Below are 11759 nucleotides of genomic sequence, written 5' to 3' on the forward strand. Positions count from 1 at the left end.
TGTCAGACATGTAGGCGTACGAACTTGATACCAGAAATTCTCGGTACAAGCTGCCATATATATAGCGTATTATTTGAATAAATAACGACGCAATAATATAGGCGTATGTTTGCTTCGGTATCTATTATGTGCTTTTATCGGTCAATATCTATTTATTACAATATTCGTCGTGTTAACGTAACAAATACAAGCAAAGCTTCTCTTTAATTAATTAGAGTAAAATTAACAGATAATAATAGAGTAAGATATCGTTTTTTAGAATTATTTCCTAAACTTTCACTTATTTTTAGTTCACTTCCAAAAAGGAGAGTTTAAGATGACTCAAGATGATTCATCCGGAAGAGTGGTTGGTTAGCAACGCGAAGCAGCGTCTGCGATTTTCGTTAAATTCCTCTAAGTATACCAATTTTCAACGCGATCATAAATTTATGGAGTATTAATGTCCAAATCGATTCTATTATCTCTATATCTATTATCAGTCATGTTGCCAACTAAATGTTCCCATTTTACGGTAAACGGTTCGTGACTTACCTATACGACAGTTGGCGTGGTACGGTGTTTCTACAAAATAGTATACACGATATTCCCGATGAAGTTTCGCGCGGATCCTGGAACCACTTAATGGGAACAGTGAAAACACACAATCACTAGATCACGATCCGATAACTTCGCGAAGTTCACGAACGGATCCGATGCCATTCGTGTGACGGGAGCTAATGGTTGCGAGATGATACCCGTAACGATCGTTAAGGACAAACTTAATAATAGTAGCCGGATATTTACTATAGATCGCGAGTCGTCCAATTGGCCGGTCGAAGACGAATTCATGACTGGCGGCCACTTTGTGAATATATCGCGAGCATCGAGCCAAAATCGTCGGACAAAACACAGATTCACGGCCTATGAAAGGTATACGATATACATTGTAAAGAATGGTAACGTACTCATATAAATGCAAATATCTTGTAGATACGTATATCTTGATAAAGTATCGGCACCTTATCGGATCACTTAAAAAGAAAGTAGGATACTTCTGGCCAATTCCGAGTGTCTCTATTCTACATTGAGTATGAATGAGATAATGGTATTTGACACATTTGTTTATTTTACATATAGTGATTCGTGAAAATATTTGAGTACTTGCAATAGACAACTTTGGTGAATATGCTACATAATATTGTAATATATATTATATGATATTTATTAGTATATTATTTACAATCTTTGAAACCTCAGAAACATTTTAATGAAACACAGTTATCATAAATAAAATTTCAAATTAATTAAAAAATGTATATAGAAGTACAGTATATATATTTAACATAAACAAATGCTTCATAAAAAATTAGTATACAGAATGAATAATTGCTTCAAACATGCATATAATTAACGGTAAAAATGGCTTATTAACACAATGAACTGTAGCTTCTATGTGTAGCTAAAAATATATTTATGATAATTATAATTATTACAGTGCTAGTAGAACTTCAAAATGTTTTATTTAATATACTAATATATATACCAGAGAAGAGTCAGGACAGGGTTGTGGACGTTTGATAGGCCTCCCTTGGAGTTGGCCAGCGTTGTGTTATAACGAAGGTACAGAAGGCTGATACTACGAGTATGAACACTACCGATTCGACAATCAATTAGGCACTCGCGACACTAGTGATAATGGTCTTCGTCGATGAGATCTCAAGGAAGAATGAATTTTCGTCCCAATGACGCTACCGAGGCCAACTATGGTGGGGTGTCTAAGTACACAAGATCCTCGGATCGACGTCGCTGTCGATTGGTCGATTTCAGACAAAAGCTGCCTGTCCGTTTGCACAAATCTTAATTGCCGAAAGCCCCAGGTTTTATAGCGGGTCCTCGGGCTAACCAGACTTGTACTGTGTATGTGCCTCAACATCAGGTATTCATTGTCCAAAGGAACCGTTGGCATGTGTTTTACTGTCTAGTACCTCTATGGGTATTTCCTTTAATGAGGGTCATAACATCACTCCGCACCTTTGTTAGACGGAGTGCCCGTCCCATTGACCGCGGCTACGTTCGACGGCTGATGGTCGCCTTGAGCCCATGTTTATTATCACAAATCGTAAACAAGTACAATTGGGCAGAATGACGGCAAACTGTTTAATTGCAACTGTAAACTTTAATTACGATTTTACGGATTTTCCCGCAATTCCAGGGGAAGGTCCGGTGTCCTTCCATCTCCGACATATATAAACGTAGATACTCACCAAAATATTGTTCAAATACTTTCATGAGCCAATGTATAATGCGTTACTGGAAAGATGACTAGTGCACGGAATACGGGTCTGGTATATAATACCAGAGAAACTTATTTCACTAAGTCAGTTTCAATAAATGGTGGGATTAGCGACGGCCAGTTAACAAAGCAAAACCCTGACCAGTTAACGTAGCACTATTGTACACTGTATACGGTTGCGTGGGTGCAACCTGTGCACGCACGAGGGAATTACCGCTCGCCTGGAACTGCTCTTGTCGTGCTTCTTAATCGGCAATTAAGATTATGCAATCTTCGAGATAATTTATTGTTTGAAATGTATCTAATTAAAATAATGACGCGAGTAACATAATACTGATGAAATTACGTGATTATATTGTTAACGTGACGAGAGGAATATATGAAGAAAAGCTGGGGAAATTCTTATACTGTAAGATACGAATTTAAATCTCTAGGATGGTGAGATTTTATCCACTTGAATGATTTGAATGATTTGATATTCAATGATATTATTGAATGTTCCGAGGATTTGTAACTTTCAAATTTCTATAGTTAATATCATAATGTAATGAAACAAATTTTTATTAATTCTAGAGTGATATATACATAGTAATTATATAGTTCAAATATAGTTTATACATACTTGCCTATTTCTTAACATGGTAACAAGAGAAATAATACCGTGATATAGAACATGCTTTTTCTGTGATAGATTGGAAAAAGTAGTTGAAGAACAAACGAAAACGAAGATTCTATTGACAGTGTTTTATCGGTAAATTACCAACTTACCGATATTATATAGAATAGATAAGGATAAATGCCTATGAAAATTGAAAGGTCCTTTTATAACCAATACTTAATTTTTACTATGATCAATACTATAAATTTATAATTCTTGTAATTCTTTGCTGATATTCCAATACAATAGTGACGTAATTAGAGTATTATGACACTAGAGGTCGTCGAACTCGGAGCATCACTTTCCACTTGCACATTGCTTAACTGAACATTGCAAAATTGAGACTATGCGAATAATTTCCCGAAAATTCGCATTAAAGAAGTTAACGAAGCAAAACTTCAGAAAGGAAATCTAATATCTCTCGTTTTCATCGGTATTATTAGAATTTCGCGAATATGTAACATGATAGCAGAAATATTTTCTCTGTCGATAAAAGAATCTACTTTTGAACGAGCACAATACGTCGTTTACTTTATCGTATACTTTATGAAAACAAATGAAACAGTTTTGACATGGATAAACACCTTCGTAAAAATATGTATCGAAAGAAGAAAAACAGAAAATATAAACTATAGCCTTTCGAATTTTTGTGACTTGTATGTTTTAGATTGAATTTTAAGGTTTTAGATTCTGTAAGTAATAAAACGCAACAAAATAAACCAATTTTCCGCGCAAAGGAATTCCGAGGAGTTCAGGAAATACAATCGAGTCTCGCGAACGTTAAAAAATATCATGTTAAGTAACTCTAATTGTAGACGTAATTTATTGGTCGAGCAACCTCAAGAAAGTTACTGTTGCGTTGAAAACAATTGCTTTTTACTTTACGAATGTTGCCAATGTTTCTTAACGATATAACCTTTGGAACCTTACCTATCACAATAATTTGTAAATAATTATTTGATAAATAATTTTTATGTAGCAAGAAGAAAATTATAAAGTAAACGTAGAAATTCATTATGGAGTTAAGATAACGATGTTTGTTTACATAACGGCGTAACGTTGTTCATGGTACAGGTTTGGTATCGACATAACTAGATTGTGGCTTTTTATGCAAATCAAGACTTCTGTGAAATAATTCTTTTAACAATTCTGTAATTATTATGGAACGCAATTTATTTAACAAATATTTTGCATGGATTATTAGTGATGCACGCGGCTTGATGACAAGTTACAAAATTGAAGCAGCACGAAATCTATTAAATCCGAAATTTTCCAACTGAACTTCATTTATGTATCTGTATTTATCATTCTATTTGTACAATACAAAATTCTAATAGAATATTAAACATACATAAGTCCATATATCTATTAATTGCAGATATAATGCAGTAACATATAGACTGCAGTTATTTATGCAACTTTATATTTTGATAAACAGTTACAATTAGAGAAATGGAACTTAAGCAGAATCTACTAACTACTAGATATTATAAGTACTCTGAATATTTTACATATTTTTCTATATTATGTGTATTCTGACACCCTTACATTTCTTGTGAGTGTATAAAAATCCGCAGTCTAGTAATATTACAAGGAACTAAATTTTTGAATGTTTATACATCGGTGGACCTAACCTAAATTTTAATCAGTGTTTGCCATTTCACTTACCCCTATGATTTGGCGCCAGGATAATACCGCTTTCTCTGTAGACGCCTGGTCGTCCTGTTGTATTGACACAAATGTTCTAGCATCTACCGTTCACCATCCCACTCCTTCCACGACATTCTCGCGTCGGCCGCGCAAACGTTCAAGCGTCGAACAAACACGCGATAATTCGTTTTTACCGAATTGCGCGTTTGCGATCGACTTCTATCTGAAGAAATGCACATTACAAAGCAGACCGAGCTCAGACAACGACGTTCACTGATCGACACCGGTGTCACGAATGCGACTTGCTTTTGTTTATTCTCTTCGAGCGCCGTCAGCAGGTGGCGCGCGAGAGAGTGGGGGAAACTATTAATAACAATCGGTGTTTAAATCTGGATATCGAAATTATATTTACTTAAATCAGGCTTTCAATATCATGAAAAATTTCAATTTATATTGATGTTTAAATTAAAGTTTTTTGATAATTTCAATACTGTGAAAATTCAAATTATGGCGGCGGTTGATTCGATTTACTCGATTACTTAACACAGTTATTGAGAGACATAAGAGTGCGTTTTTTGGACACTGTTGATAGTGAGCAGGACGTGTGTAAATATGGGTTTTAATACGTTCTTCTCATACTTGACCTTGTCGATATCCCATTATATATCGTGATTCAAAGTATTCGAATACTCTTAAAAACTTATATTTGCAATAAATGTCTTGTAACTTCTATATGCATTTTCGAATTGATTTCAAATTTTGCTACTATAATAACGATATTTGTCTCATTACAGTGCTAACGAAATTAAAAAAAAAAATGTCGGTTAATGCACATAATATACTCATACAAAGTTTCTGTAGAAAGTATTCAAATACTTTTGTGAATCAGTGTACTGTTAAGATCATAAATTTAATGTTTGATCGATAATCGGTTGTTCCAAAGTTTTCTAATAAAGATTTATAATAAAAGAGAAAATATTATGTTTGTTGTTTTTTCTTCTTTTTTATTATGAAGAAAATAGTATTTATTTGCAAGCTATAAGCATCTTTGACATATATGGCCCATCGAGTTCGTATCCCATTTTTCGATAATAATTTCTTGTCCCGACACCTGAATAGAATTATATGCATCATAATAATAACAGATTTATAATAATACTTATAATATTTATTGTTAAGATTATGATATGTAAGATCTATACCTGATATGACAGCAAGTTTATGAGATCCATGTTCCTCCCTCGCTATCCGCTCAGCTTCTTCCATTAATAACATTCCAAATCCTTGATGTTGAAATTTTGTAGGATCACGAGCATTTACTGGAACGACGCTACCATACACATGAAGTTCTCTTACTATTGAACACCTGTCTTTAAGTTCTGGCCTGTAAAACGCATCTGATTTAATATAATCGTATTCCAATACTAATATATCTTATATATAATTTCTGTAATTTTACTTTACCTAAACGTATCGCCCGAGCATTTTCTTAGCCTTAATAAACCAACCAAAATATCCTGTGTGGGGTCTTCATAAGACAAGAATGTTTCCCACCCGCCATTGGCAACATAATCACGACGTATAAGCTCTACTTCATAAGGCTGTACTTTGTGGTGGATTTCTTGAATACCAACTTCTCGAGTTCTAACATCGCGGCAATCAGTTCCCAAATCTTTCATTCTTGCCAGTGCCAATTCGCGTAAATTTCCGTGTTCCACGCCCGAACTGCGTATTTCAAAATTAAATTTAATCTAAATAGAAATGACCAAAATATACCAAATAAATAAGGTGTAATGTAGTATAAATAATATTACCTGACCAAAGGCATAGGTATATCTCTCTGTACACGATATACACGAGTCCAAGGTGGTATCAGAGCCAAAATTCGAGCTATAAGATCTATTAAAACGCTCGGTGGATAGCTTTTGTATCTTCCTGTCTTCCACAACTCATATAAGCCTGTACCACGTATAACTAATGTTGGATAAATTTTCAGACCATCTGCTCTGAAAGCAGGGTTTTCAAAGAATTCCTAAAATATACACAATTTCTTTGATAAATAAAAAAAGTGAATAAGGAATGTTTTAGGAATACAGTTATAACTCACAATGAATTGGTTAACATCCCTTTCAATATCGACATTTGGTAAATCTGGCATCATATGTGCTATTACTTTGAAACCAGCATCCTTCGATAGTTGAAAACTCTCGCACACTGCACGAACTGTGTGCCCTCTGTTAGTATCTCGTGCTACGTCCTCATATACAGATTGAACTCCAATCTCTAACCGAGTACACCTGTTAAATTTGTTCGAAATATGAGTCTAAGGAAATTAAAAAATATTTATTCATGTAAATTATTATAATACATGTACCCATAAAGTAACATGTCGGAAAGATGTTTTTTAAGGCAATAATCAGGACGCGTTTCTATAGTAATACCAATACACTTTGTACGACTTCGTTCAGAAAATTTAACCGCCTCGCTAACATTACTGCTTACATGACCAGATAAAGCATCATGTAAGTTTCGAATAAAGAAATCTCTGTAATCTTCTGGCAGAGACATGAAAGTACCACCCATAACAATAAATTCAATTTTATCTACACTGTGTCCCAATTGCTTCAGCTGCAACAGTATTTTATGATTATTATTTAATGTTTCTCATATAAAAGTAGTTAATAAATTCCTAACTTCACCTGCTCCACGCGATGCCTGGTTTGTAGAAATGGATTATACCTGGCTCGAATAGCTCTCATTGATGTAGGTTCATAACCAGTATAAGACTGTGTGGAATACTCAAAATCAGAGTCAGGTCCACCAGGACAATACACACAAATATTCCCTGTCATGTTGATATGAGGACACCTGTGAGGTTTACACATTACAGCCACAACAGCTATCTGTAAAGACCAAATTATTCACAGAATATATTTTTTACAACAATTTGAAGAGAATGTTGTTGAATTTCTATTAAAGATTTTACACTGCAATTATAATACAGTAATAAATTAAATACTAACTCCACTGGCAGTCCTAATAGGTTTTGCTTTTAATTTTGGTACTAATATATTTCGTGCATCAACAGGTACAGCTGCTATAATATCAACTAATCTCGGTGAGCTATCCAAGCCATATTTAGAAGCAATTCGAGTTTTTAATTTATTTAGATCAACATCTCTGTTTTCATCATGCGCTTTCAATAATTCTTGTATAATTTCTCCAATAGTTATAACCATACGTTCTTCTTTACTCTGTTCAAATTCTAAAATTAAATACACATACACATATTTAATAAAATAGTAAAACTATTCCTTCTATAAATAGTATTGCAAAATAGATAATCATATATTAACTATTTTTGTGCAATAATAATATTTACCTCTTCTTTTCTTTACCATTGTGATAATTGTAAAGAAAATCTTCCAAGATCACTAATAATGTAATTATTACTTTTTTTTATAAAATACAAACATTTATTATTGTTAAATAAGGTTAGATTTCAAGATTATATTTGATATCACATACACTTTTCGGCGATTGAAACGTAACTGAGGACATGAGAACTCAGTCAATAAGTTCATGTATGCAGTGATCTATATCCCCACCAGAGGGCTCTGTAAGGAAAGTACTAAAATTAATCTTGGTTTCAAACCCATATTATTGTCAATTAATCGTTATGATGAATTTAAGTTTCTTTATATTTCGGGTATAGAAAGATACTAAAAAAGACATGTTTGGTATTATAACATCATTTTATTAGATTTAAATTGAAATCGGTTATAAATTATGGTGATGAGTTTGAATACTAGGACTAGGACAAATGGTTCTCGCTGCTCTGCTTTGTATACTCAATTTCATATTGCGTACAGTTGGTGAAGAATAAACATGATCGTTTGCAAATGCTTTCTCTTCCTCTTTCATACACACATGTACAATCACGCGTGTTATCTCATACCTCTCCCTGAATTTCTTTCGCTTTTATAAATGCACATGCGCCTCTTTTTATTTCTTCCACTTTCATTTTCCTGTTTGTTATTTTATAACACAATCGTAATAATGCCTGCACAATTATGATAAATGCACCAAATTCCAGCACGCAATGTGCATTAGGAATGCAGTGCGAAAGATATCTTTTTCACTCAACAATGTTCTAAGGAACAAAGTTTCGTATGGCCCATACAAAATTCGAGAAACGTAACATATAACACCCTTATGCGTAGTAGCTCTTACATAAGAATCATTATCGTTTAATAATTATATCATATCGTAAGAAATTAAACGAAACCAGAGAAGATCGAAAGGTTAGATTCGACCCATCGCATCGAACCGATGTTGTTGCCCGCCATCAACGACTGCGCATGCGTATTGCGCAGCAGTGACCGAGTTCCGCTTGTGAACATCGAGTGACCAAAATCTCCGATCACCGCACTTCTTATGCTCTAGGATCTACAACAGCGATTTTCAACCATGTGCCGTAAAAATTTTTGAAAGATGCAGTATCTAATTATTTAATTAAGAGCATTGGCCTCTTTTTTCTTAGATTGTCAAATAAAAGAATGACAACAGCTAAAACATAATATATTTTCTGTCATGCTGCAGAATTTTAATAATCAATTTATGTGTTCTATGAGATGAAAATGTTGAAAATCGCTGCTCCAGAATCGCTCGAGGTTGACACATTATATGAATTGGTGATGCTACAGACAAGAAACAAATGAACCAGTTTCGTGGACAGCGCTCCACTGGTACCTCTCAATCTCCAATATAATTCGCGAATCAAAAGACGTAATCGAAAGGGAATATCGTCTATTTGGTCACATCTTTAATCGTAAGTTGCCAGCAACTTTCTAATACCAGCATTGGAGCTCCGTTCACGATACAACGTCCATAATGGTATTCCTAAGAAGTAGCTCATATGGAGTAACTTCGAAGGCTCAATCGGAAGTTTCTTGAGGAGTGAGACTTATTGCAAAGAGACTTAAGTCTCTTAACAAACTGGACACACAATGTTGTTCCGGCGATAGAATGTTTGCGAGACACAGTTAATAAGAAACGCCACTCTGTTGCTGAAGCCACACACGATGCGGTCCATAAAATAATACGATAATTTCATTTGAATATTTAATCGCACTTTATTATAGCATGTTAATACTCAATGAATAAAGTACTGGGTGAATTGGGTGGTAGTAACTTTATTTAAATAAGTGAATAATTTAAGAGAAAAAAAAGGAATTATTGCTAGAAAAATTCGCAAGTGTTTCATATTTTAATTCGGAATAAAAGTAAATGCATCGCGAAGCAGAAAAATAACAATAAAATACAATATCGTAAACGCGCATCGCTTCGTGGGTTCAAATCAACGAAGTATGTATCTCTACACAAAATCGCCATCGTTTACTGACTCTGCGTCGCCGACATGGCAGTGATTACAGCGATAGATCGAAAGTCGATTGTTTGCGACTATACATACGAGCTCAAGCTTAGCGCGCCTCTCTTGTTTTACCACGAGAGACATTCCAACTAGTAATTGAGACTAATGAACCGTTCTCCTCGACTCGACGTTGACCGATTAAAGGCGAGTTCGATTCTCGAATATCTCGAGGCTCGAACCGCTTCAACAATCACACGCTCCGCCACAAAGATCGTTTCCGATTATTCGTTCCAATTCCAGCGCGATTCGCGACGCGCTATTTCGACGTGAACACGGGGGGACAGCGTCCGATTTGTTGAATCGAGACGATATATCGAAATCGAAATGCGTGGTCTCCGCTCGAATTGGAACGTGGTTTCACTTACACGTATCCTATCCATGGACATATGTAAGAAGTATAGACCGTGGGTGTCTTATGAAGAGTGCGGTCCTCGTTGAAAGAGAGATAAAGATATTTAACGTTGCCTCCCTTTCTCTTTCTAACAGATATTTTTTTTTTAATAGATAGGGAAGGAAAGAGAAATCCCGTTACTCATCCCTATTTCTTTTACAACGAGGCCCATTTTCTCAACACGGCATCTGCGGTTAACACTTCTTAGATCTATGGTGCTATCTACTTTATTCAAAAGCGAATTTATCGAAGAATTGCGCCACTCAGTTCACGTGTCCTTTTATGCACCTTTTCTTTTCTCGTATTTTCCATTGTGGCTATAAATTGCGAATCAAATGTCAAATGTCCCCAAGCGTTCCCTCGCATGGCTGACAGTGCATGAAAATGAAACGAACACGACGTGAACGAAGAGCACAAGAACGAAGACGATGAATATGTCGTATTTGATCGAATACAGTTCGCACGACCATGGCTTGCATGTATACGGTATGAACATGTGTCATTGCAAAAGTCGCCATTGTGTTCGTTATACTCATCTGTTTTCGATTGAAGTTGGCTTCGAGTGTAAGAGCAACATCGATAGTTCGATCCATTATCCGATAACGTAATATCGATACAAGCACACGTTTCGAATGTTGTTTCACATTGATCCTATCGCAAAGTTAAAACGCCGAAGAGTCGTTCAATCGTTTATTCGTTCTTTACTTGAATAAATGGCGTCCGATAACGTGGATCTGCCATCGAATTATGTTTCTGTTGCAATAGCAGCTTTTGCAGTTCTACAATCTTTTTTTTTGGAGGTAATACCGTGTCCGCAAATTAGTGTATATGTAAATATATATGTATACATATGTATCATGTATTTATACATATATATGTATATATATATGTGTGTGTATCACATCGCTATTCAACAATTTGCACAGCACAGCCAGCGACGCCATCTATTTACATCCCCGTCCATATTTTTTTGATCCGGCACACGATGTCGATAATTTAATTCTTTTATTTTTTTCACATTTCTCAACATCAGTTCGAGGAAGAACTACGTTATAATAAATCTTTTTCTTTTTTCTCTCTCTCGATAAACAGCTTTTTCGACAATCTCTCGCTATCTTTTTTTCGTTTTCTCCCCTTCTTTAACGGTTACAATAAATTACGAAGCGAACATTTCGAGTATGCAACAGCGCGTTTTTTAGTCACTAATAAATGTTATGATGGCCGCGCACAATCTGAGCTTGTAGATTATTATGCAATAACCAACGAATAGCTTTGAAAATACAGACACACTATCTTTAACAAATCCTTCATAAAATTTCACTATCGAAACGCTTTTTTCGCTTGACTTTTTTTT

At 34.9% G+C, this 11759-nt stretch overlaps 2 protein-coding genes across 3 annotated transcripts in view; both read right to left on the reverse strand.

Moving 5' to 3' along the window:
• Window positions 1–4889, reverse strand: part of LOC126865133 (TBC1 domain family member 1) — a 39524-nt gene extending 34635 nt beyond the window's left edge. The window contains exon 1 of one of the 2 annotated variants that reach the window (XM_050617296.1): window positions 4599–4889. The gene's annotated coding sequence lies outside the window, so the exon portion shown is untranslated. Of the gene's footprint in view, window positions 1–531; window positions 715–4598 lie in introns of those variants that run through there. The other variant, XM_050617297.1, reaches the window with a different exon arrangement.
• A 582-nt stretch (window positions 4890–5471) lies between these two features.
• Window positions 5472–8143, reverse strand: LOC126865139 (elongator complex protein 3). The gene is made up of 9 exons (XM_050617304.1): window positions 7963–8143; window positions 7604–7845; window positions 7280–7483; window positions 6955–7208; window positions 6688–6877; window positions 6395–6612; window positions 6045–6305; window positions 5783–5964; window positions 5472–5691 (listed from the first exon to the last, which is right to left on the reverse strand). Exons 1-9 carry the CDS (start codon window positions 7979–7981, stop codon window positions 5606–5608), a joined length of 1656 nt encoding a protein of 551 aa, XP_050473261.1. The 5' UTR covers window positions 7982–8143; the 3' UTR covers window positions 5472–5605.
• Between the last annotated feature and the right edge of the window lie 3616 nt (window positions 8144–11759).

The sequence above is a fragment of the Bombus huntii genome, chromosome 4, assembly GCF_024542735.1.
Source record: "Bombus huntii isolate Logan2020A chromosome 4, iyBomHunt1.1, whole genome shotgun sequence".
NCBI lineage: Eukaryota > Metazoa > Arthropoda > Insecta > Hymenoptera > Apidae > Bombus > Bombus huntii.